This window comes from Chiloscyllium plagiosum, unplaced genomic scaffold (assembly GCF_037043375.1).
Source record: "Chiloscyllium plagiosum isolate Xiang-an unplaced genomic scaffold, Cpla_swu_hap1 HiC_scaffold_37, whole genome shotgun sequence".
In the NCBI taxonomy this organism is placed as follows: domain Eukaryota; kingdom Metazoa; phylum Chordata; class Chondrichthyes; order Orectolobiformes; family Hemiscylliidae; genus Chiloscyllium; species Chiloscyllium plagiosum.
The window spans coordinates 11,789,882-11,817,808 of NW_028270175.1; the positions used below are offsets into that span (position 1 = coordinate 11,789,882).

The following is a 27,927-nucleotide window of genomic DNA, read 5'->3' on the forward strand; positions in this document are numbered from 1 at the left end:
CCTCTAACCACGTGCAATCAATGTGGATTTCATCAATTTCCTCATTTCCCCTCCCCCCACCTTATCCCAGATCCAACCTTCCAACTTGGTACCGCCCACATGAACTGTCCTATCTGTCCGCATTCCTTCCCACCTATCCGGCCCACCCTCCTCTCTGACCTACCACCTTCACCCCCACCTTCATCTATTTATCACATTCCCCCCAGCCCCACCCCACTCCCATTTATCTCTCAGTTTCCTTCGGCCACAAGCCTCATTCCTGATGTAGGGTTTATGCCCAAAACGTCAATTCTCCTGCTTCTCGGATGCTGCCTGACATGCTGTGCTTTTCCAGCATCACACTCTTTGACTCTGATCTCCAGCATCTGCAGTCCTCACTTTCTCCTCCTTGGTCAATTTCAGACCAGTTCTGATTGGGCATTGACCCACAGCATAACCCCATCCTGATAGGGCAATCTCACTGAGGAAATCAGTAGGATTGGGAAATAAAAACATCACATTGGTGCATAGATGATTAGAAGGGGTTGGAAATAAGGGTATATTGTTGGAGAATGAATGAGGAAGATTTACTGTGTATCTGACCACTATTCTATGTGATATAGGAGTGCTTAATGCAAAATTCTCCATCACCCAATAGCCATTGCTTCTCCATCTCGATAAGCCGAATATTCACAAACGAGGAAATTAAGGACAGTTTGTGCAATGTGTTCTGATGACGTCTGTTTCAGTCAGAAACAATAACTTTTAAATAACATCTTTATTCTGGCAAAATATCCCAAGGTGATTCACAAGAATTTTATCAATCAAAATTTGTCACCGAATCATGTTAGGACATTTCAGAGCAAATGACAAAAAGTTTGGTTGAAGAAATGGATTTTGGGGCACACCTTAAAGGTGTGGAGGAAGTTGCAAAGACGGAGAGATTTAGGGAGGAAATTCCAGCAATTCAAACCAAGTCAGCTGAAAAGACAGTTGTCAATGGTGTGGCAATTAAAATCGAGAATCTGCAAGATTTTGAAATTGGAAGAATGCAGAAATCTCAAAAGCGTGTAAGGGTGGAGGAGACTACAGAGACAGGGTGGGGTGATATTATGAGGAAATTTAAATGCAACAAAATGAGCAAGCAGATCTTAAATTAATTTTAAGCCAATTTTGTCATAAAAACAGGCATAGGTGACCACGAATAGACAAATTTGCGTCTACTGCAACTTCCCACATTGCCACTTATGTCTCTCTTGTGTGATATATCCAATTCCCTAATGATCATTTTTGGTGTAAATTTGAGATGTGCTCACCATCTCCAGCAGTGGCAGATGTTCATTTGCATGTACCAACCATTAAACAAATTTGCATCTACAACTATAAACACAAATTTGTAATGCAAAGCTTAGTTTGTATTCAATTTATCTCCCAGATATTAATTTTTGTTTGGCCTGGTAATATTTGCTAAGGAAGCCTTGAGCCAGGAAGCTGAGGTCTATTTTGCGTGGTTAGTTGTTTTGTTATGTTCTTTTCTTTTAATCCATCCCTTTTCAGCAAATTGACATCCATCAATTTGGTAAAAAACAATCATGAGGAAATAGACCATTTTATAGCTCTTATCATGAAGCCAGAACAAGTGTGCCTAAGGTTAGCCAACAGCATAGAAAATGTTCCCTACCCTGTTTCATAGTCATAGAGTCGTACGGCATGGAATCAGACCCTTTGGTCCAACCAGTCCATGCTGACCACAATCCCAAACTAAACTAGTCCCACCTCCCTGCTCCTGGCCCATATCCCTCCAAACCTTTCCTATTCATGTACTTATCCAAACGTCTTTTAAATGTTGTAATTGTACCTGCCTCCACCACTTCATCTGGAAGTTCATTCCACACATGAACTACCCTCTGTGTAAAAAATTTGCCCCTCATGTCTTTTTAAAATCTCTATCCTCTCCCCTTAAAAATGTGCCCCCGAGTCTTGAATTCCCCCATCCTCAGGAAAAGACAACTACCATTAACTCTATCTTTACCCCTCATTATTTTGTAAACTTCTATCAGATAGCCTCTCAACCTCCCATGTTCCAGTGAGAAAAGTCCCAGCCTATCTTTATAACCCAATTGTGAAACCTCCCCATTGTAGTATTGTGACATTTCATTCTTAATATCAATGACTCTATAAGTCCCTGTGTCAAAATAATCATTTTCTGCTATTTTCTTCTACTTTTCAATCATGATGAAAACGCCAATTGAAAACCAAGGTAACGTTTTACAAAAGGACTTATCAAAAAAAAAACAGAATGTGGAGGTTACATCTACAGGGAGTTATTCAATTCAAAACATGTATTGTGGGATTTATGTGTGTATATATATTTGAATGGCAGTTCTTCCTGGGATTGAGATATTTGCATTTGCTTTGAGCTACTTTTTGAAACAAAATGCATTTCTCTCCTTGTCAGTAAAACTGTGCAACCCATTTGAAGCTATCTGAAAAGATAGACCAAAGAGAATCTCTGGAACTCTCTCCCAGACAGCATTGTGCTTGTACCTACCCAAAATGGACTGCAGTGGTTCAAGAAAGCAACTGAGCACTACCTTCTCAAAGCAGCTAGGGATGGGCAATAAATTCTAGGTAAGCCCATGACACCCAGACCCCATGAATGAATAAAATAAAACAGTGGACAGCAATTAACCACTGTGCAATGGTTGCTATTCTCAAATCTTAGTAGCAGATGCATACTGTGAGAAAGGGTTAAAACAAAATGAGTCACCCCCTCTGATCCACTTTTTTTGCAGACATGTAGATGAACAGAAAACACACAGGAACGGAATTGATCCCTCTTTAAATTTGCACATGTGAACCCAATGAAGTCTTCAGAAATGTTCCATACTTTTAGCTGTAGGCCTTAGCAGAGGCACGCCTGCTTTCTCATCAGGCCAAACAAGACAGATAGGAGTGCTCCAATTGTGGCTAGATCTTTGCATCACCTTGTTTCCCATGGGCTTCACACCCTTCTATACACCTCAATTTCTGCTGCTGCAGCCTTATACTCAGCAGTCCGCTCTCCATTTCAGCACAGGCTCTGCCCCCGCCTTGAACAATGTGGATTATGATGAGATTTGTGGCAGAATTCTGCAATATGTCCAGTGAAACATATCTCAACATTGGGAGCAACTCACTGCATCTTTTATACACCTATTCAGATGAGGCAAATTTCTCACTGGGCAGCAGCATGCTGCCAATTAAGGAGGATTGTCTTTTGTTAAATGCCTTATAAATAGCATAACTTTCCTCATTAGTCTTCAGCTTCCTAGATTACCAAATGCATTGAAGTCAGAGGGAGTGATTGACAAATTCAGCTCACTGTTGGCTGCATTGAACCTCCATGTTAATCAGTATCAAACACCATCTTGCTGTATAGCAAACCGAGTCTAACAATTACAGCCGAATCAAAAAGTGTGGTGCTGGAAAAGCACAGGCGGTCAAGCAGCATCCGAGGAGCAGGAGAGTTGACGTTTTGAGCATAACCTCATCATCAGGATTGCTGATTGCACGGCAAACACACTACATATTTATGTAATCAAATGGCTATGTCAAAAAATGGGTTCGGCCTAGACCTCGGTTCAGTTGAGTTGGGACAGTGTGGTGATGTTGGTCAGGAGTCTTGGGACTGTCAGGCACAGGCACAGTCTGCACACAGTCCAGGGCTTGACCGTGGCCAGTTGTCTCTTTGAGCCAGGCACGGTCAGGGGAAAATGGGCAATAATCAGTCCTGTAGAGCATCCACATCGAGATTCCGCCACAGAAGATGGATAGGGTCGTCGGAGGCTGAGGGGTGACCTTATAGAGGTTTACAAAATTATGAGGGGCATGGATAGGATAAATAGACAAAGTCTTTTCCCTGGGGTCAGGGAGTCCAGAACAAAAGGCATAGGTTTAGGGTGAGAGAGGAAAGATCTAAAAGAGACCTATGGGGCAACGTTTTCACACAGGGTGGTACGTGTATGGAATGAGCTGCCAAAGGAAGTGGTGGAGGCTGGTACAATTGCAACATTTAAGAGGCATTTGGATGCGTACATGAATAGGAAGGGTTTGGAGGGAAATGGGCCGGGTGCTGGCAGGTGGGACTAGTTTGGGTTGGGATATCATGGACGGGTTGGACTGAAGGGTCTGTTTCTATGCTGTTCATCTCTATGACTCTAAGATGTTTTCACTAGTGAGGGAATTCAAAGCCGGTGACATAGTTACAGAAGGGGATGTTCAGTTAAAAAGAATCAGCGATTTCCTTTCCCAGAGGGTAATGAATGCCTGAACCTTTCTACCCTAGAACATTGCAGAGGCTCGATCACTGAAAGTATGTAAAATGGAGTTAGATAGCAGGGATTTGACAGCTATGCTGAGCTAGCATGAAAGAATAGTTGAGGCCTGGGCAGATCAGCCATGATCTTGTTGAATGGTAGGAAGTCTTGATGTGCCTACTCTTGCTTCTACTTCTATGTTCTTGTCGCAACTAGTCAGGGGAATCAAGTATTATCAATCAGAGAGCTGTAAACACAGTGGCCAGGGGTTGGTCCATCCTGTCTAAGGGCTAGTGTGTGGCAAGTACAGTCCCAGGGGTCCATATATTGATGGTTGAGGAGAGATAGTGGGAGAGTCAAGACTGGGGATTGAAAGCAAAGGCATGTGCTGAGTGGGGACAAAGGCAGTCATGGAGGAAATTAACCATAGCAGACAAACACATCTGTTCTGCAGCAGTGCTGCGCTCAATGGATTCAGGGTAAAACATGAGATTAGAAACTGTCAGAAGTCTGCAATGGGTACTGGTATAGGGCCATTTCACTGTGAGGATGATGGTGGTGGGACGAGGTTGGAAAGGGGGGATGAGCATGGCAGAAGGTTTAGGTCAAATGGATGGAGCTGAATGTTCAGATCAATCTGGGTTCCTTCTCCTAAAAGTCCCAGAGTGGCACTTGAACCTACAGCTTCTGGCCCATCAGTAGAGACACTACCACTGTGCCAAATGACCATAAAATTGCAAGTCCATTTTCAATACACTCTGACGTGGTAAAGTCAAAATATTGCTTCTCAAGGTCAGTTCCTCTGGGGTGTTGCAGACCATCCTGCGAGTCTGTGAATAATGGCAGGAGGGGTGGATCATTGCACCCCTATGTGGCAGAGATGGCTTTATTCAGTTTGGGAATAAAATGAAGTTCTATTGCGTACCTTCAGAACCTGCCCAGAGTCACTAGAACAAAGTCAGCCAGATTTTGCTTTGCACCTTCCTTCCTTGCCTGCATTGCCTGTGAGGTTTTGGTGGCTTGAACCTGGAGGAATTTAGTTACTAACCTTGCTTCTTCCTCAGCACACTCACACAATTTCAGCAGACTTTCCTTGCAGGTTCTATCTTGAGCCAGGTTTAACCATCTAGATTCATGCTCAATTCTCCACAGGCGGACAATGGCCACAGACTGAGCACTTGCAGAAGTTTCTGAAGGTGGGAATGGTCAACATCATGATGCACCCCGGTTTGAACCTGAAGTGGCAGAGAGGCAGAGAGCAGTAGAAGAACTTTCCAGGTGGCAACACATCCTAAAACAGGATGTATTGTTGCACTTTTGAGAGTCTTCATAGAAATCTGTCTGGACATCCAGGCAGTAGCCATGTCAGATAAATTATATTGTATATTTCCCACATAATGTGACTCTAAACTTGATCTGTGTCATTGGAAATCTGTCCTTCACTTCTAATTCCTCTAAACTGTACACAACTCCAATCTGCACTTGTAACTGTGGGAGAGGGATGTTTAAAATGGTTTGCCAGTGTAAGAAGTGGATCTCTCCATCCCTAGTGATCACCATGGAATGCCTGCTGGGTGTGAGCAGAAATAAAAACCCCTTCAAGATTCAAGTATGATATAAGATCAAAATCATAGATAAAGCTTTTATATTTTTATAAGTAAACCTGACAAAGATAGCATCAATACATTGCATGTAAGTACCAATGTGTGTACACATATAAAGAAATAAAAACATTCGCAGAGATGAGCATTATGTGTATAACCATTGACACGTCCATACATGGTGATGTGAGTTGTCACTTTTTCATGATTCCTCAAATCTTCATTCTATAATAAAATGAGAAAAAAACACATCAATGAGCATGTGTCTTTCAGGTATTTTCATTTAGAGTTTACTGCTGTATTCATAAAGTACGACAGAATAGAGATTGGGGTGGAGAAGGAGTTCTGAAGGTGCAGGATCTAAGAGGTAGGTTTTTGGGGAGTTGTGAGGATGGAAAATTGAGGCGGTGGTGGGAGTTGGGGGCGATACATGTCAAACCGCCATAGTCCTCGTGGACCAGGAGATGACTGGTAATGGTTTCACTTGACAGTCACCCTCAGGCAAGTTGAAAAGAAGAATCCTTCATGGTAACCTCAGCTGGTCCAGGAATTGAACCCATACTGTTGGCATTACTCTGAACCACAAACCAGCCATCCAAGCTAACTTACCCTCAAACGGCAAAACATGTAAGGGTGGGGAGTTGGGGATGCACGAGTTATAAGAGTATTCAGGGAAATGGGCTGTGAGGTGGTTATTTGAGGGGGAATGTGGACAGGGTCTTTGAGGGTGAGGAGTGGGCAGGGCGGAACTGTGACTATGGGGAGTTAAGATGGGCAGGAGCTGTCTAAACTTAAAGAAAGACCAAATGTGATGTTGAGCATAATGTTCAAAAGATGGATTTATATACGAGCGTACACAGTGATACAAAGAGACAGTATGGAGTTTAGTGTGGAGTAATCTGAGTCTGTGCAAAAACTCATGAATGTTACTGGCGTTAGATTTCACACTATTAGAATTATCCTTATTGTGGTCACCTCCAAAATGAATCCAAATCCAGCCTGATCAAAACAGCAGTATATGCCAGCAGATCTCAACCTGGTTCCACACGAGTTTAACACGAGTCCATGTGAAATTTTTTCCCAGAAGGATGCCACCCCTAATTGTTTGCCGTTGAACAGTTGATAACATTTTCATTTCTGAGTTACAAGGGTCCAGGTTCAAACTTATTCTGAGACTTGAGTAGAACAGTGCAGATTGATCTTCAAGAGCTGAGGGATTGTGCTGCACTAACTATCAGTGATACAGCTTTTGGATGAGATACTAAACCGAGGCTTCAAGGTGCTATGGCAGTATTTTAAAGACATGCAGAGGCAATTATCTTTGGTGGTTCTACAAATATTTATCTATATCACTAGAGGAGCAGGATATGAGCTGGTCATTATCAGAGTGCTATTTGTGAGATTTAACAGCTGGGTTTCATTTAACACTTCAAAAGTACCTCATTGGCTGTAAAGTGTTATGAGATATACTGTATAAGTTCAAGTTCTTTTGCCTTTTCATAACAATCCCCTAATCTGGTACCGTTCTGAATCAAATTTAAACATTACCTTCAATAAAATTCTTCTCAGCTTTCTCAATCTGTAGTTAGTATTTTACATTTACTCTGTTCACTTAGCAAGAAATGGTGTCGAAAATTGAATAGTTTCTTGTACATTGATATAAATATAACAGCTAAAACTAGTTAATATAGTATATATTTAACACAAAGTAATCCCAAATCAGTTATTGGGTAAAGCATAATTGTTGTTTATAGTTCAATTAGGGGTCTATTTAGCCTTTATCAAGAATTGTGTTCGGGCATGTTTTCAGTAGCTGGGGTTGGAATGTATAATTTGTTCTTGTAGTAGTTGTTGCCTAGTAACAATAGTTGTTCATAGTTCTTTGATGGGGGTGGGGGGAGGTGGGGTGGTTTGAGGGAGGGAGAGGAGGGGAAAATGATCTATCCTCAGCTAGGCAAACAGGTGTCCACTGGGTGAATGAACAAATAGTAAATTTTCTGAAACATTTGCCTGGTTTTGGTTGTAAGTATTCTGTAGTAGTATGGGGGTGGGTTGAGCATATTGGAGTTAGCAGGTCATTTAAGTAGTGTATGTAGAGTTAGGTTCTATGTTCACTTTATAAATTGGTGACTCAATTCCAAATGGTTCCAACTTAAGTTGGTTTCTCAGAAATAATGTCCAACAGTTCAATTTTTTTGTACCCACAAATAAATATGCTGCTTAGTTTCCATTTTGTTGTCTCCAGGATTTGCAAAATGATGCCTCTATATTGAAAGGATACAACTGGCTTATTAATCAGTTATCTCACTCATTACTATTTATCGGAGTTTCTTGTGCACAACATGACTGCCAGATTTGCTAAATAGTAATTAAATGCATTTCAAATGCATTGTCTGAGTTGGAATTATGGTGTTACTGAAGTCTACACCTCTGGCTATTCAAGAGCAAAAGCTAAAAGTAAAGATATGTAAGATGAAAAGACCAACAATACTAACCTTATTCTCCCATATATTTTGAAAATGCATCTTTTATCCACCTTGTGACACTCTTACAAAACTTAACAACTGGAGTTCGGGTAGCATGGTTAGAGCATCTGGAGAAGATTCTGAGTTAGCATTTCAATGGTTATATAGAAGCAAAAGAGAGGAAAGTATTGAACTGATCTAAGAAAATGGGACTGAAAATTTAAACTGTGCACCTGGCCATGTCTTTCTGCATTTTTGGAAACTTCATATTCGTGAAGGATGAAGAATCTTGACTAATCCCTCGTCAGTGTTGAATTAAGCATTCACAGTCAGATCTGTGTTGGGATCATTTGGATTGTGATGACCAGGGAAGACCCTCTTATCCATTGAACCGGCTCCTTAGAAATGATGCCTTTTGCGTCACAATATATGCACACACCCAGCTGAAGGCCATGTGATCTTCTGGGTGAGGTAAAAGATCCACTAAAAACTTAGGCTAACTTGAGAAAATAAAAGCAAGGAATTTCTTCTCCGACTCTGTTAGTGATTGAGACTAGTTCAGGCGATCACTCTGATCCTGATTAATACCACATAATACCCACTTTTAGTACAAGGCAATCTCTGCTACAGCCTGCATTAGACCCAGCTCTCACTTGAAGGAATTCAGCGAATCAGAATCCATCACTTGAACCTGTAGCCTTTTACCAAAAGGTCCACTGGGGAAGAAATACCTCCTGAAATCTAGCCTAATGGAGCTTGAGCTGTGACCCTCTGGTTCTCTCTATTCCATTGAGTTGAAATATGCTCCTTGCTTGTAGACAATCTATTCGCTTTATCATCTTCTGAACTCCAATCAATCACTCCCATGTCAGGTCTTCTGTAGAGCATAGAAGCTAACTTTTCTAGTCTATCTTGAAAATTAAAGCGGTTCAAATTGGGAATTAATTTACCGGACCTCCTTTGCACCTTTTCTAAAGCCTCACTATCAGTCATTATATGAAAACTAAGTATTCGAATTGAAGTTTAACTGTGTAAATGAAATATATTTTCCCCAGCATTTTATTCATTCTAGTTTTCACTCAACTTTACTTTTCCCAGGAAACTACATGGTTTGATTGAGAGGGATGTATATACTGCACTGTGTGTAAATCTTCAGATATCTATGAATTAGAATGCCTTGGTCTTTTTCTTTCTTCACTAACTTCTTTATTTCTCCTTGAAAAATATGCAAGTAATCATGATCAGTATTCAGTCTGCTCACATACATAGCACTTCACTTTTCAAAGATAAGTATAATTTGCCAACCAAGAATCCAATGGCCAACATAGCTAGATCCATTTAGAATTTGAAGATGATTGTCTACTGTTCTGACACTCGCACAAATCTATATAGATTCTGCAAACAGATGTTCCACATATACCTAGATCATTAATAAAAATAATAAAGAGCAACATTCCTAATATTTAAGCATCTGGAACATCTCTAGTAACTAGTCTTCAAAAGGATCCAAATTCATTTCTGTTTACTGCCTTCAACCTACCAGCTAATTCTCAATGAGATTCCCTACAGTGTGGAAACAGGCCCTTCGGCCCAACAAGTCCACACTGACCCTCCGAAGAGGAACCCACTGAGACCCATTCCCTTACCCTGTATTTACCCCTGACTAATACACCTAACACTATGGGCAATTTAGCACAGCCAATTCACCTGACCTGCACATCTTTGGACTGTGGGAGGAAACCGGAGCGCCCGGAGGAAACTCACACAGACACGGGGCAAGTGTACAACCTTCACACAGACAGTAGCCCGAGGTAGGAATCAAACCTTGTTCCCTGGTGCTACAAGGCAGCAGTGCTAACCACTGAGCCACTGTGCCATCCAAGTAACTTTGATTTAAATCAAATTAAAGCATGTTAAAAATCATATTCTGACTAATATCAGAAAATTCAATTCTGTCAAGAAAACCTCTTAAAAGGTTGTTGAAAACATTTTAGAAACTCAAGTAGTATGAAGTCACAAAATCAAAACAGAAATTGATGGAAACACTCAACAGGTAATGGCAGCATCTTTAGAGAAACAGTTAATATTTCAATTCTGCAACCTTTCATCTGACCTGATGAAAGTCTGAAAGCTGAAGGGTTAACTCTGTTTCTCTCTCCACAGATGCTGCTATAACCAACTGAGTATTTCTGTCATTTTCTGTGTTGATTTCAGATTTTGGGCATCTGGAGCAGTCTGCTTTTTGATTGAGTTCAAGCTCAGTCAGGTGTCCCTAATATGTAATTTGGTCTCCCAAGCAGCTTATTTATCATTCATATCAAAATAATCAACCTATAGTTCTAGGGATCAGTCTATTTCCTTGTTTCAGTGTAATTGGCACACTGTTCAGCAAGCCAGCAGAGATATTGGGCTGCATCTTATTTCTGTGCATCCTTAGATGGCTATGAACAGGTTGACTGCCTTATTGATTGTAATGTTCCTACTTCTATGAAAAACACATATTCTCAATGTTAATTTTAGCAATTTAGTTACTGACAGCATGGTTGCTTTCTGATAATCAAGCTTTATTGTCAATGATGAAGATCATACAATTCAAACCTGTTCTTTGAGTTCTTGACAAATTGTCCTTGTGAGTTTTTCAGTGACCCAGTAGAACAACAATTCAATGCATCTTCAAATACTGAAAAATCTGTTTTCATTATAACCATAATTGTCTAAGATCTTTTTAGCTAATCTAATCATGATATTTGTTTGCATTAGCTGTTCCTGGGATCTGTTTTTGTTTAGTTGGGTATTAGATAACTTTGATCTGCAAAATCATTTTTGTTTATATCTCATTTGTCATTGTTCATGACCAGTTAGCCTCAATAGGTTTTTCTTACCACACGCCCTTCCTTGGCCGCCGATTTACAACAATTTTTCGTTAGACTGGTTTCATTTATATTTTGTAGTTTCATCACCTCCCAGTAGAGTTAATAGGTGTCAAGCCTTCTGCCATGCTATTAAAGTCTGCCCTTCTGAAATCTGAAGTGAATTGTATATTTTCAGTATCGTTGCTTCTACTAGCCATGTGAAGTCTTGTTTATAACATTGTGGTCATATTGCCCAGGTGTACCCTCACACAGAGGCTTAATGTAAGGTCAGGCTTGCTGCTAAGCACTGGATATAGGATTACCCCGAGCACCTCATTGACACGCTCAATATGAAACATTCCTCTATATTTTCAACAATTGTTTGCAGCTGCAGTGTGACCACAACAGACAGCAAAGACTGCACTTATCTTCAGCATCCTGGACTATAAAGGGAGGGCAAACTGAATAGAGTTCCTATCCTTTATCGAGTCAAAAAGTGTGGTGTTGGAAAAGCACAGCAGGTCAGGCAGCATCCCCAGGAGCAGGAGACTCCCCATTTCGGGCATAAGCCTTTCATCAGGAATGTGTGTGTGTGTGTGCGGGGGTGAGGTGGAGTGGGGGGGAGGGGTTAAGGGGCTGAGATATAAATAGGTGGGTGAGAGTGGGGTTTGACGGAAGTTAGCTGGGAAGGCTCTAGGTAGATGCAGCTGGGGGTGGAGCACATGGGTGGAGTGGATAAGTGGGAAGGAAGATGGACAGGTGGGACAGTTCAAGAGGGCGGTGCCGAGCTGGAGGGTTCTATCCATGTTGCGGCTGGAAGAATGGGGTTCAAGGGTGGAAATGCGGGAAGTGGAGGAGATGTGCTGGAGGGTATTGATGACACGTGAGAAGGGAAATTGCGATGCTTGAAATAGAAGGCCATCTGGGATGTTCTGGAGTGGAATTGGTCCTCCTGAGAGCAGATGTGGCAGAAATGGAGGAATTCGGAGTTAGAGATCACATTTTTACAGTAGGGGTTTGGGTGGAGGTGTAGTCCAGGTAGCTGTGGGAGTTGGTACGTTTGAAGTAAGTGCCTGTGTTAAGTTGGTCGCCAGAGATGGAGATGGAGAGGTCCAGAAAGGGGAGGGAAGTATCTGAAATAATCTAGGTAAACTTAAGGTTAGGATGGAAGGTGTTAGTGAAGTTGATGAACTGTTCAACCGCCTCGTGGGAGCATGAGGTGGCACAGATATAGCCATCAATGTAGCGGAGGAAAAAGTGGGGAATAGTGCCAATGTAACTACGGAAGATGGACGTATCCGATGAAGAGGCAGGCATAGCCAGGGCCCATATGGGTGACCATGGCTACCCCTTTGGTCTGAAGGAAGTGGGAGAATTTGAAGGAGACGTTGTTGAGGGTGTGGACTAGTTCCACCAATCGAATATGTGTGTCAGTGGAGGAGTACTGGTCGGGCCGGCAGGAAAGGAAGAAACAAAGGGTTTAGAGGCCTTCATCATGGTGGATGGACATGTACAGGGACTGGATGTCCATGGTGAAGATGAGGCATTGGGGGCTGGGAAAACAGAAGTCATCGAGGAAGTGGAGAGCATGGGTGGTTTACCAAATGTATTTGGGTAGTTCCTGAACCAAGGGGGACAGGACAGTGTCAAGGTATGAGGAGATAAGTTTGATCCTCCTACTCCAAGGACTGCAGTTTTCCTTCCCATATGATCAACAATGCCTTCCAGTGCATCTCCTTCACTTCCACACCCCTCCAATCGCAATCAGGATAGAACTCCCCCCCCCCCCCCCGCCCACAGTCCTCACCTTCCACCCCACTAATCTCCAGATACAGTGCATTATCCACCACCATTTCCACCACCAGAGACATGTTTCCTTCCTCACCCGTATCTCCGTTCTTCAGAGACCATTCCCTCTGTGACTCCCTTGTTACGTCTACGGTGCCCACTAACCCACCCTCCACTCCTGGCACCTCCCCTTGCCACAGCAGGAGGTGTAAAACCTGTGCCCACACTTCCTCCCCTCACCTCCGTCCAAGGCACAAAGCGTATTTTCACATTGGACAGAGATTTTTCTGCACATCCACCCACCTCATCCACTGTGTCCATAGTTCTCGATGTAGTCTCCTGTACACTGGGGAGACACGACGCCAACTCTCAGAATGCTTCAGGGAACTTCTCTGGGACACACGCACCAAACAACCCCACAGCCCTGTGGCCAATCACTTCAACTCCCCCTCCCATCCTGCCAAGGACATGCAAGTCCTGGGCTTCCTCCACCACCAAATCCAAGCCACCCAACGCCTGGAGGAAGAACACCCCATCTTCCGCCTTGGGACCCTCCAACCACACGGCATTAATATCGACTTCACCAGTTTCCTTATCTCCCCTCCCCCCAACTCGGCACTGCCCTCTTAAACTCTTCTACCTGTTCATCTTCCTTTCCAGCTATCCGCTCCCCCCTCCTCTCTGACCTATCACCATCACCCCCCACCTACATCTACCAATTCCCTTCCTAGCTATCTTCTCCACACCCCCACCCTTCCTCCCTCCAACATCCCAGATGAAGGGCTTATGCCCAAAACATCAACTCTCTTACTCCTTGGATGCTGCCTGACCTGCTGTGCTTTTCCAGCACAACTCCTTTTGGCTCTGGTTTCCAGACTCTTCAGTCCTCATGTTTTCCTATCCTTGATGCCAATTTAGTGATCTTTGCTGAAAGCTACATGGCTACAGCCTTGGGGTGAGGACATCCATGATAGCTTTGTTTAATGATACCCAAGTAGACTCTGTTAGGTTGGTCAAATGAAACCTTCTGATTGTAGCACATCTTTGATCAGGTAAAGGAGGGCAACCCATTTTATAAAGGAAAAAGTGAAACAAAGAAAGATGCCAAATTCAACACTTTACTTGGCTACATTTTAATTATTTGAAAAAGCATGAATTTTAAGTGAATATTATCCAAATTAAAAATTGTGATCAGTGACTAAATATTTCCTTGGAATGACCTTCCCTCTTTGGTTTCGGAATTCACATCACATTCAAACGAATTTTTCATTCCAGGAAGAATTGGAGTATTACTTCACTAACCAGATTATCTGTCAAGTTGACATCTAAACCAGTAGAAATTGTGTCTTTGAATGAATGAAAACATAACACAAGAGTTTCCATTGAATGCTCGTGCTATTTCATTTGCCTCTCCCGATTAGGCTTTCATATTTATTTTTCCCTTGAATATTGCACAATCCTTTAGCATTCTTCTGGAGTTGAAAATGCATATTGTCACCTTCTCATCTGAAATATTACACATTTCTGGTAAGTTTAAGGAAGCAATAAAACCTGCTTTTACTTTGTATCATACAGCACACAAGGAGGCCTTTTGGCACATTATGTCTGCAGCAGCCCTTTGAAATAATGTAAGGATTACATTGACTAACACTCGGTCCTATTTTTGGTGGGTGTCTAGGCTGCTAATCTTGGTATGTCTCAGAAAATACTAGTTGGCTTGCAGTCAGCTGCAGTAGACACAGATGTCCAGAACAAGCAGCATGAGTGAAAGTGTTGCATAATTTAATAGCTGCTTAAAACAATCTATGTAAGTTATTGTAACTCATTCAATGGCAGGGAGGGGAGGCAACTTCACATATTCACTGCTTGGGGAATAAGATAATGAGCAAGGACAAACATGAAAAAACACTTTGATCCATTTGGCAAGTCCAACCCAATTGTAATATCGAGTGTATTACAATAGGCCTTATTTTAATGTATTCAAAGCTCATCCACTTGCACAGAGTTAAAATTGGGCCCATATGTACTGATTTTCCTGCTCCTCAGATGCTGCCTGACCTGCTGTGCTTTTCCAGCACCACTCTGATCTAAACTCTGGTTTCCAGCATCTGCAGTCCTTACTTTTGCCATATGTACTGACAACCCAATCAGAAATCATACCAACTCCTAGGAGAGGCAAACAACTTTATTAAAAAGTGCAGACTGAAAAATTACAAATGCGTCCTTAGGCAATGGGCCCAGTACAGAAGACCATGCTGGCTCAGTGATGTTATACAGTATCTAACTCTGGTACTGCGTGATCATCATCTCAACCGGATACTGTTCTTGTTTCTGCTGGAAGGAATTACATAAACCAATGACTGAAAGGTGACAGGTTTAACTGTGACAGCATTACAGACAATCATTAAAATATGATGCCATCAAAAAGACATTAAGAAAATATAGTTAGCTTGGAAATTCAGCGCAGCATGTTAAAGCAAAAATGCATTGTATTATAGAGTGGTAGAATGTGATTTTCTGCAAGAATAATTATTCATCTATTCTATGCCATTGTGGAGAGGTGCCATTAAAAGCCAGACACTTCCCTCAAGGAACACAAGACTCAACTTGAATCACTGTCTTGTCAAGTCACAGCAGCTAACTTCATCCTTGCTTTGGGGACAGTCAAGGATGACGGAGGGAGCCCTGAAAAAAGATGCAGGAAAAAATGCTTTAAAAAGGAGCATCAGCCTTAAAGAAAGATGCCAGTTCCTGACACCCAGGAGCTTGGTACAATAACAGTGAAATCATCAAATCCTGACAGTGTGGAAACAGGCCCTTCAGCCCAACCAAGTCCAAAGAGTAAACCACCCAGACCCATTCCCCTAATCTTTACTTACCCCTGACTAATGCACCTAATATACACTTCCCTGGACATTATAGGCAATTTCCCTATCCTGCATATCTTTGGATTGTGGGAGGAAACCCACACAGACACGGTAAAGAATGTGCAAACTTCATACAGGCAGTGACCCAAGGCTGGAATAGAACCAGGTCCCCAGCGCTGTGAGGCAGCAGTGCTAACTACTGAGTCACCATTCCACCCATACATCTTTGATTTAAATCAAATTAAAGCATGTTAAAAATCATAAAAACATCAAAACAGATTTATAAAATCATGAGGGGCATGGTTAGGGTAAATAGACTGTGTCTTTCCCTTGGGGTAGGAGAGTCCAGAACTAGAGGGCATACATTTAAGGTGAAAGGGGAAAGATTTAAAAGGGACCTAAGGGGCAACTTTTTCACGCAGAGGGTGATATATGTACAGAATGAGCTGCCAAAGGAAGTGGTTGAGGCCGATACAATTACAACATTTAAAAGGCATTTAGACTGGTATGTGAATAGGAAGGGTTTAGAGGGATGTGGGCCAAATGCTGGCAAATGGAACTAGATTTATTTAGGATATCTGGTCAGCAAGGATAAGTTGGACTGAAGAGTCTGTTTCCGTGCTGCACCTGTCTATGATTCTATGTGGAAAAAAATTTAAATTGGGGAAGAGAAAATTTCTGTTAAATGAAGTATTGAATTTTTTAAATTAAAAAAATCAACACTTCATTTTACAGAAATTTTCTCTTTTTAAATTAAAAAAAAATCAGCTTTGCATTGCATAAACTGAAAGAGAATGGAGGTAAGCAGTCGGAATTTATCATTGTACCATGGTGTCAGCTGACATTGTTAAATAAAGAAACGAATACCAATGCACTAATTTACTTTTTTCCATTGCACCAAATATATCTGATGTTAAATGTTGTTTTTCTTGCTTGTCAATCTTTGCAGTGAACATAATTGGAGCTAACCCACACGTATTCCTGAATGAAGTTCTGTCTTCTCATTAAGGGAGAGAAGGATGAAACTGCAGACAAACAGGTTGATACCGAAAATTTAAAAACACAAGTGCTGGAAGAAAACAAACAAGAAACATCAGAAAGGGATTAGACTATCCATTACAGTACCATGTGATTCTAATATGGCAATTTCTCTCAGTTCCCAGAGTGAACCATTAGCAATGAAGTCAAAGACCACGAAACAGCGAGAGAATGAACTGAAAGCAATAAAAGATTTGAAAACAGTCAAAACATGTGTCCCTGTTTCCAGAGCAGCTGCATGTGTGAACTTCAGTGAGAATGTCCAACATGTGCCATGCAAAGAAATAGTTCACCTGGCAAATACCACTAAAGTTGGCTACAGTCAGACAAATGACAGCTTTCGTGCTCAAAAGAACCAGGGGTCAGTAGATTCTATGAAGATGGACAGAGACAGAGGTGCAGAAAGCAAGAAGATGAAAAAACCAGTCAAACCAGAGGGGAAGAAAAGAAAGCGGAAACAGGCTCTGGATCAAGCAGTAGAGGTTGTGGGTCATCAGGTGACAATGTCTTCAGCATCCGAGACAAATACTTCAGGTCTGTGTACTTTAGATTTACTCACCTTATGTTTAGCTTTATTCCTTGCCTTTGTCCTCGAGCTCCTTATCTGTTGGAGAGCAAGATGCAAACTGCAATTTATTGAGCAGCATAGGTAAGGGTATGTTTAGAACTCGGATTTCACCAGTTTCCTCATTTCCCCTCCCCCCACCCTGTCTCAGTCAAATCCATCAAATTCAGCACTGCCTTCCTAACCTGAGATCTTCTTCCCGACCTCTCCGCCCCCACCCCAGTCTGACCTATCACCCTCACCTTGACCTCTTTCCACCTATCACATTTCCGACGCCCCTCCCCCAAGTCCCTCCTCCCTACCTTTTATCTTAGCCTGCTGGACAAACTTTCCCCATTCCTGAAGAAGGGCTTATGCCCGAAACATCGATTCTCCTGTTCCCTGGATGCTGCCTGACCTGCTGCGCTTTTCCAGCAACACATTTCCAGCTATGTTTAGAACTTGTCTACACTAGCAATGTTTTAAATGTACTAATTTTAAGTCTGTTTATATTTGCACTATCATATAAAAATTGAACCTCCAAAAAAATCTCTCAATCCTCTGGTCACTCTGGCTTTAGCCTCTTGGTCATTCTTCCTCCCTCTTTGTTCCACCATTGCTCCACCTTGTTGTCTGCCATATCTTCTGTCTGTCCTGTTCCCTAAGATGCTCCTTTTTAACCAAACCTTACTTCTTCTTTCCAAATCTCTTTTAGTGTTGAGCATGTGTTGTTCTTGGGAGGTATCTTGGGGTGATTTCTCCAAATAAAAGGCAAATGCAAATGTTAAATGTGAGCTGCTTTATTTGTGGAAGTCCATTCTGTTAAGCACAATGGAAATATGAGCTGCAGAATTGGATTGCATAGCATGTAGTTCCAGAGCTTCAGGTGTTGTCTTGGTTACTAGAATCCAGTCTGCACTTCCTGTATGCTGCATACTAAGCAACATTTTACTGATTGAGTTAACACAGGCATTGGGAGAGTACACTGTAAGCATACGGAATAGGCAGATATGATTCCAGCGGACATGTAAATTTGGTTGGGCAGATTTACTAAAACCCACTATTAACCTTCACCTTAAAGTGGCTGGCTAATCGCAAAGGTTGGCTGGCTTGAGGACCAGCTTTGCATCCCAACCACACTTGCCTAGAATCCATATAAAGAGAGCCATGTGGCCTTAAGAAGCATCATTGGGTTGAAGGAACTGTTCTGTTGTTGTGAAAACAATAAAGGAACCCAAGAGTACTCAGGGAGCAGGTGTTTGGATTCATGGTTGATGAACTTCCACACCAGCCCTATTTGTAAGGTTCAGGCTGAGTTCCAGGTTGTTGACCCAGCGACTATGAAGGAACAATAATAAGTATACAGCAATCAGATGGCATGTTGCCTGGAGAGCAACTTGAAAAAGATGATGGCCACCGCATCTGCTGCTCCACTCCTTGAATTAGTAGAAGTTTCAAGTTTAGAAGGTGTTATCCGAGAAGCTTTGATTAGTGACTGCAGTGCATCTTTAAAACAGTACACACTGCTGCAACTGTGCATTGGATTTATAGGGAATGGATGTTGAAGATGATGGATGTGATGCCATTCAAGCAGATGGCTTTGTCCGGAATAAAATCAAACTTATTTAATATTGTTGGAGATGCACTCATGTAGGCACATGGACAGTATTCTATCACATCCTGCTTTGGCCTTCAGGCATTGAGGAGATAGCAGATGAGTTATTTGCTGCAGAATTCCTAGCCTCTGGCTTGCTTTTGTAAAGCCTTGGTAATTGTATAAAACTAAGAGAATGCTAAATAGGAACAGGAGTGGTTATTTCGGCCTCTCAAACATGCTCTGCTATTCAGTAGGATTATGGCTATTCCAACATTCCTCATATCCACCTTCCTGTACTTTCTCCTTAATGCTTGATTCCCCAGCTGATCCAGAATCTGTCTATCCCAGCCTGTAATACACACAAGGATTCTGTCCTCACAGCTCTCTATGACATGGAGTTCCAAAGACACTAGACTCTTGGTCTTAAATTGACGCCTCTTTATTCTGAGATGATGCTCTCTGGTCCTAGACTCTCCCCTGAGGAGAAACATCCTCTCAGCATTGACCCTGTATATTTCAATGAGATCATCTCTTCAGTGAGTAGAGTCTCAAACTGTTTAACTTTTGCTCATAAGATAATCTCTTCATATCAGAGATCATCCTAGTGACCCTTCTGTGAGCTGCCTCCAATGAAATAATATATTTTCTTAGATAAGGGGACCTATATAACTGGTCCAGTAAGAAGTATTGTCAGAAGATACAGCGGGATATAGATAGGCAAGAGACTTGGGCAGGGAAACAGTTGATGGAGTTAAATCCAGACAAATGTGAGGTGATGTATTTTGGAAGATCTAGTGCAGGAAGGAAATATACAGTAGCATCAATATAAAGAGGGATCTAGGCATACAAGACAACAGTTCCCTGAAAGTGGAAACATAAGTGGATAAGGCGGTCAGGAAGACATTTGATATGCGTGCCTTTATCAATTGTGGCAAAGATTTTCTGGTCAATGGTAACCCCCAGGATATTGATATTGGGAGATTCGGTAATAGTAATGCCATTGAATGTCAAGGGATGATAGTTGGATTCTCTGCTAGTCATTGTCTAGCATGGGTATTATTTGTTACTTATCAGCCCAGGCCTGGATATTGTCTAGATTTTGCTGCAAATGAACACCGCCTACTTCAAAATCTGAGGAGCTGTGAATGGTGCTGAACATTGTGCAATCATGAGTGAATATCTCTGCTTCTCACCTTATGATGGAGGGAAGGCCATTGTTGAATCAGTTGAAGGTGGTTAGCCTAAGACACTATCCTGAAGAACTCCGGCAGGGATATCCTGGAGCTGAGATAGTTGGCTCCAAAAGCTACAACCATCTTGCTTTGTGTTTTGATGCCATTCTCTGTTGAAAGCTGCCTTAACATCAAAGGTAGCTACTCTCACCTTACCTCTGGAGTTCAGCTCTTTTGTTCATGGAAATGCTGGATGTTTTGAGGAGATACACACAGTTGGTGTGGTCTGCAATGCTTTCTGCAATGCTTTAAGCAGTGCTGCCTGGCTTTAAGTGGTGCTGACATGAGTTTGGGTCTCCTAGGTACGCAGCTACTCAGCAGTGCACTGGGCTTTCAAAGCGCAAATTAAAAATTAATGTGAACATTTTCAGTCAAGCTCCCAGTAACTATTATTTCTAGCACAAACATTCCTTAACTAAGGAATAGTGTATGCTACTTTAGTTTTCATAGAAATTGCTGAGGTACTGCGGAAGATGCTTCAGCCTATATCAACACTATTCTTTGATTTGTGGGAGCTAATGTCTGCTATGGGCTGAGGTTGCTAAATATCCTGACCAATTTAATCACTTCCTAAGCTGGGGAAATTGAAACTAACTGCTGCTATCAAATTAAACACTTTCTGAGGTATAATGTAGGTCATGTGTGAGGATACAGTATGTGCACTTGTTCACTTTGTAATCTCCTGGAGAGTTAAAAATGAGTACTGTTCCTGCTTCAACTTGCTTGAATGCTCCGGGAATTAAATGCTGCAGGAATTCTTAAACTAGTATTGTGAGATCTTGATTTCTGATCTCTAAAATCTTTTGCAAGAATTCCTGCCCATAGCAACATTCCATCCCTTCAAACAGCTCAACAGGCAGGAGTGAGGAAGTTCACTGAAAAAAAACAAAAGACTTGGGTTTACGTTACGTTTTTCATGACCACTGGATGTCTCAAAGCCTTTACAGCTGATGAAGTACTTTAGAACTGTTGTAATGTAGACAGTGAGATGGTATGAGTTGGAGGTGGCCTGGGGAGAAGAGATGGAATGTGGGGGAGGGGGGGTCACATGAATGAATCATAAAGTCATCCAGCACAGAAACAGACCCTTAGGTCCAACAAGTCCAAGCTGACCCTAATCTCAGACTAAACTCATCCCACCCGCCTGGCCAATATCCCTCCAAATATTTCTTATTCATTTACTTACCTAAATGTCTTTCAAATGTCGTAACTTACCCCCATCCACCATTTCCTCTGATTCTGAGGGTGATAGGCCAGAGAGGGGGTGGGAGCGGAGAGGTCGGGAAGAAGATTGCAGGTCAAGAAGGTGGTGCTGAGTCCGAGGGTTGGGACTGAGATAAGGTGGGGGGAGGGGAAATGAGGAAGCTGGAGAAATCTGCATTCATCCCTTGTGATTAGAGGGTTCCTAGGCGGAAGATGAGGCACTCTTCCGCCATGCATCGTGTTGCCATGGTCTGGCGATGGAGGAGGCCAAGGACCTGCATGTCCTTGGTGGAGTGGGAGGGGAAGTTAAAGTAGTAAATTATGAGTGTGGAGGTGCACATGAATTTGTGACGGATATGGAAGGATCCCTTGGGGCCTTGGAGGGAAGTGAGGGGGGAGGTGTGGGCGCAAGTTTTGCATTTCTTGCGGTTACAGGGGAAGATGCCAGGAGTGGAGGTTGGGTTGGTGGGGGTTGTGGACCTGACGAAGGAGTCGCGGAAGGAGTGGTCTTTCCGGAACGCTGATAGGGGAGGGGAGGGAAATATATTCTTGGTGGTGGGGTCTGTTTGGAGGTGGCGGAAATGACGAAGGATGATATGATGTATCTGGAGGTTGGTGGGGCAGTAGGTAAGGACCAGTGAGGTTCTGTCCTAGTGGCGATTGGAGGGGCAGGGTTCAAGGGCTGAGGAGCGGGAAGTGGAGGAGATGTGTCTGAGGGGAAATTGCAGTCTTTGAAGAAGGAGGCCATCTGGGTCGTTCGGTATTGGAATTGGTCCTCCGAGAAGGAGATGTGGCAGAGGCGGAGGAATTGGGAATATGGGATGGCATTTTTACAGGGGGCAGGTGGGAGGAGGTGTAATCTAGGTAGCTGTGGGAGTCGGTCAGTATATAGTAAATGTCCGTGTTGAGTCGGTCGCCCGAGATAGAAATGGAGAGGTCTAGGAAGGGGAGGGAGGAGTCTGAGACGGTCCAGGTAAATTTGAGGTCGGGGTGGAAGGTGTTGGTAAAGTGGATGAACTGTTCAACCTCCTCGTGGGAGCACGAGGTAGCGCCGATACAGTCATCGATGTAGCGGAGGAAAAGGGGGGGGGGAGGGGGGGGGTGGTGCCAATGTAGCTGCGGAAAATGGACTGTTCCACATATCCGGCGAAGAGGCAGGCATAGCTGGGGCCCATGCGGGTACCCATAGCTACTCCTTTGGTTTGGAGGAAGTGGGAGGATTGGAAAGAGAAGTTGTTCAGAATGAGGACCAGTTCAGTCGAAGGAGGGTGGCAGTGGAAGGGTACTGGTTGGGTCGGCGGGAAAGGAAGAAGCGGAGGGCTTTGAAGCCTTCGTGATGGGGGATGGAGGTGTATAGGGACTGGATGTCCATGGTGAAGATAAGGCGTTGGGGACCGGGGAAGCGAAAATCATGGAGGAGGTGGAGGGCCATGGGTGGTGTCCCGAACATAGGTGGGGAGTTTTTGGACTAAGGGGGACAGGACCGTGTCGAGGTATGCAGAGATGAGTCCAGTGTGGCAGGAGCAGGCTGAGACAGTGGGTCGGCCGGGGCAGTCAGGTTTGTGGACTTTGGGCAGGAGGTAGAAACGGGCAGTGCGGGGTTGTGGAACGATGAGGTTGGAGGCGGTGGATGAGAGATCCCCTGAGGTGATGAGGTTATGTTTGGTCTGGGAGAGGATGGTTTGGTGGTGGGAGATGGGGTCATGGTCAAGGGGGCAGTAGGAGGAGGTGTCCTCGAGCTGGCATTTAGCCTCAGTAATGTAAAGCTTGGTGCGCCAAACCACGTTGCATGCGTCTCCGCCCCCACGCCAATCTCTGCCCCCGCGCCGATCTCCGCCTTGCGCTGATCTCCGCCCCACGCCGATCTCCGCCCCCATGCCCAACTCCTCCCCAATGCCCAACTCCGCCCCCACACCCAACTCCGCTCCCATACCTAACCTGCCCCCACTCCCAGCTCCAGCCCCACACCAGGTCCTAGCTCCCAGCCCTGCCATATTTTCACCATCCCTCCAGACCTCCCCCTCTCTGAGGATGAAAGATCAGTCCTCAGCAGAGGCCTCACCTTTATCCCACTACGCTCCCGGATTAACGAGTTCAACACGCGGCGAGACCTCGAACAATTCTTCCACCGCCTTCGCCTCCACGCCTACTTCTTCAACCAGGATTCTCGCCCACCCTCTGATGACCCCTTCTCCCGCCTCCAACACACCCCATCCACCTGGACACCCTGTGCTGGCCTCTTACCCGCCCTCGATCTCTTCATAGCCAACTGCCGCCGCGACATTAACCGCCTCAACCTGTCCACCCCTCTTACCCACTCCAACCTCTCACCCTCGCAATGTATAGCCCTCCACTCCCGCCACTCCAACCCCAACCTCACTATCAAACCAGCAGACAAGGGAGGCGCGGTAGTAGTTTGGCGCACTAACCTTTACACCGCTGAGGCTAATCGTCAGCTCGCGGACACCTCCCCCTACTGCCCCCTTGACCATGACCCCACCTCCCACCACCAAACCATCATCTCTCAGACCATCCATAACCTCATCACTCAGGGGATCTCCCATCCACCGCCTCCAACCTCATAGTCCCACAACCCCGCACCGCCCGTTTCTACCTCCTGCCCAAAATCCACAAACCTGACAGCCCCGGCCGACCCATTGTCTCAGCCTGCTCCTACCCCACCGAACTCATCTCTGCATACCTCGACACGGTCCTGTCCCCCTTAGTCCAAGAACTCACCACCTATGTTCGGGACACCACCCACACCCTCCACCTCCTCCATGATTTTTGTTTCCCCGGCCCCCAACGCCTTATCTTCACCATGGACATCCAGTCCCTGTACACCTCTATCCCACATCGCGAAGGCCTCAAAGCCCTCCGCTTCTTCCTTTCCCGCCGTACCAACCAGTACCCTTCCACTGACATCCTCCTTCGACTGACTGAACTGGTCCTCACTCTGAACAACTTCTCTTTCCAATCCTCCCACTTCCTCCAAACCAAAGGAGTAGCCATGGGCACCCGCATCGGCCCCCAGCTATGCCTGGTTTTTCATCGGATATGTGGAACAGTCCATCTTCCACAGCTCACTGGCACCACCCCCCACCTTTTCCTCCGCTACATCGATGACTGTATTGGCGCTACCTCGTGCTCCCATGAGGAGGTTGAACAGTTCAGCCACTTTGCTGACACCTTCCATCCCGACCTCAAATTTTCCTGGACCGTCTCAGACTCCTCCCTCCTCTTCCTATACCTCTCTATTTCTATCTCGGGCAACCGACTCAACACGGACATTTACTATAAACTGACCAACTCCCATAGCTACCTAGATTACACCTCCTCTCACCCTGCCCCCTGTAAAAATGCCATCCCATATTCCCAAATCCTTCGTCTCCGCCGCATCTGCTCCCAGGAGGACCAATTCCAATACCGAACAACCCAGATGGCCTCCTTCTTCAAAGACTGCAATTTCCCCTCAGACGTGGTTGACGATACTCTCCACCACATCTCCTCCACTTCCTGCTCCTCCGCCCTTGAACCCCACCCCTCCAATCGCCACCAGGACAGAACCCCATTGGTCCTCACCTACCACCCCACCAACCTCCATATACATCGTATCATCCGCCGTCATTTCCGCCACCTCCAAACAGACCCCACCACCAGGGATATATTTCCCTCCCCTCCCCTATCAGCATTCCGGAAACACCACTCCCTCCGTGACTCCCTCGTCAGGTCCACACCTCCCACCAACCCAACCTCCACTCCCGGCATCTTCCCCTGCAACCACAAGAAATGCAAAACTTGCGCCTGCACCTCCCCCCTCACTTCCCTCCAAGGCCCCAAGGGGTCCTTCCATATCCATCACAAATTCACCTGCACCTCCACACACATCATTTACTGCATCCGCTGCACCCAATGTGATCTCCTCTACATTGGGGAGACAGGCCGCCTATTGCGGAACGTTTCAGAGAACACCCCTGGGACACCCGCACCAACCAACCCAACCGTCCCGTGGCTGAACACTTTAACTCCCCCTCCTACTCCGCCAAGGATATGTAGGTCCTTGGCCTCCTCCATCGCCCGACCATGGCAACACAACACCTGGAGGAAGAGTGCCTCATCTTCTGCCTAGGAACCCTCCAACCACAAGGGATGAATGCAGATTTCTTCAGCTTCTTCATTTCCCCTCCCCCCACCTTATCTCAGTCCCAACCCTCGGACTCAGCACCGCCTTCTTGACCTGCAATCTTCTTCCTGACCTCTCCGCCCCCACCCCCTCTATGGCCTAACACCCTCACCTTAACCTCCTTCCACCTATCGCATTCCCAATGCCCCTCTCCCAAGTCCCTCCTCCTTACCTTTTATCCTAACCTGCTTGGCACACCCTCCTCATTCCTGAAGAAGGGCTTATGCCTGAAACGTTGATTCTCCTGCTCCTTGGATGCTGCCTAACCTGCTGTGCTTTTCCAGCAACACATTTTTCATGAACCACTCTGTGCAAAGAAACTACCCTTTGTGTCTTTTACAGACATTTCTCCTCTCACCTCTTTCATTAACATCTACAGGATCACTTCTCAACCTCTTATACTCCAGTGAAAAAGTCCCAGTCTATCCAGCCACTCATGACTCAAGCCTTCCATTCCCAGCAATAGCCTGATAAATTTCTTCTGAATCCTCTCCAGTTTAATGATAATCTTTCTGCAGAGGAACCAGCACTGCACACAGTACTCCAGAAGAGCCCTCACCAGCGTCCTGTACAATCTCAATATAACGTCCCAATTCTGATACTCAAAGGTCTGAGCAATGTAGGCATGCAAGCTAAATGTCTCTTAACCACACTGTCTAGCTGTGGCGGAATTGTCCAAGAATTTTGTACCTGAATATCTCGATCTCTCTGTTCTACAACACTGCCCAATTCAGTGGGGAAATGGTAGCTTTATGAACTGCGAGAAGAGGTAGATAACTGCCCGTGTAAGATTTGATGTAGAGATGTTTGTGTCAGACTAGGGTGGACAGAAGTCAGATGACACCAGGTTATATTCCAACCATTTTACTTGAAATCACAAGCTTTCGGATGAAATCCTGACAAAGAGGCAGTTGTCCAAATGCTTGTGATTTCAAATAAACCTGTTGGACTATAGCTTGGTGTCGTCTGACTTCTGACAGTGCAAGATTTGGGAAGGGTTTGGGGATAAGTAACCAGTTGAGGCTTCTGTTGTGGACTGAGGAGAAGATTTGAAAATCAATGGCCATTTAAGTTGGGTAGAGTTGTGGAGGGCCTCAGTGATATCACATCTGGTGTATTTACTACAGTTTTGTTCTCCTAACTTAATGATATAATTACATTAAGAGCAGTTCAGAGGGTGGTCAGTTAACTGGTTCCTGAAATGAAAGAGTTGGCACATGAGGAAAGGTTGAACAGATTGGACCAATACCTATTGGAGTTTAGAAGAGTGAGAAATGATCTGGTTAAAATATAGAAGAAAATATCTGAAGTTGGACTTGAAAAATTAATTCGGTTTCTCTCCTCACAGATGCTGCTAGACATGCTGAGCTTTTTCAGCACTATCTGTTTTTATTTAAGAATTTGAGGGGATTTGACTCAATGGGTCTTACTCCTAGAACAAGGAATCACATTTTAAGAATTATGAGTCCTCAGTTTATGACTGAGATGAAGAGGATTTTCTTTTCTCTGAGAGTCATCATTCTTTGCAATTCTCTTCCCCAGGGAGCCGTAAATAGAGTCATAGAGTCCTACAGCAGAGAGCCCAAACTTGTCCATGGTGACCAAAATGTCCATCCATGCTAATCCCATTTCCCTGCACCTGGTCCACTGGCTGGGTCATTGAATCTAATCAGGTCTAAGTTAGATTTTTGATTAACAGATGAGGTGAAGGTTATGGGGCCAGACAGGAAAGTGGTATGAAGGTCAGCCATCAAATGGAGGAGCAGGCTTAAAGGGCCAAGAGTCCTATTTCTGTTCCTGATTTTTGCATTTCTATTCTGTGACGCACACTGACTACTATCATGAAGAGTGGGAAGACTCTGTAAATGTGATGTGGAGGTGAGGGTCATGGCATAGGGATTGTGGTATCAGCATGGCCAAAGGGGGAATAGAGTTGATATATGAATTTAAGTATTCCTGAAAAAGCTCATTTTGTCAACGTTTTTCATCTTGTACCCATCAGGACAATTTGCAAGAGTACCAATAAAGAGAAAACATCATTAATACTGTGTGAGAGGAGAGTGCCGATTTGTTGGCTATTTACATTACATTGGTATTCCTTGGTAAGATTAATACCTATATAAGATTTGAGAATGAATTTCAGCAATTTCTGTTATAGTTCTTCATTATACAGGCACATGAATTCATGCCTCCTGCACTTTCATAGGGCCATCATCAAGGCTGTTTTAGTTGTGTTTATTGTTGAGACTGTTGGTCAGCTATCTGCAAATTTTGTGAGCA

At 44.1% G+C, this 27,927-nt stretch overlaps 1 protein-coding gene across 10 annotated transcripts in view; it reads left to right on the plus strand.

Annotated features, from left to right (window-relative positions):
* Positions 1-27,927, plus strand: part of LOC122540403 (protein polyglycylase TTLL10-like) — a 159,576-nt gene that overhangs the window by 27,398 nt on the left and 104,251 nt on the right. For all 10 annotated transcript variants that reach the window (XM_043676101.2, XM_087980323.1, XM_087980328.1 and 7 more), the window contains exon 4: positions 16,800-17,422. In XM_043676101.2, the coding sequence (XP_043532036.2) occupies positions 16,990-17,422 (433 nt within the window). In that variant the 5' untranslated portion in view covers positions 16,800-16,989. The remainder of the gene's footprint in view (positions 1-16,799; positions 17,423-27,927) is intronic.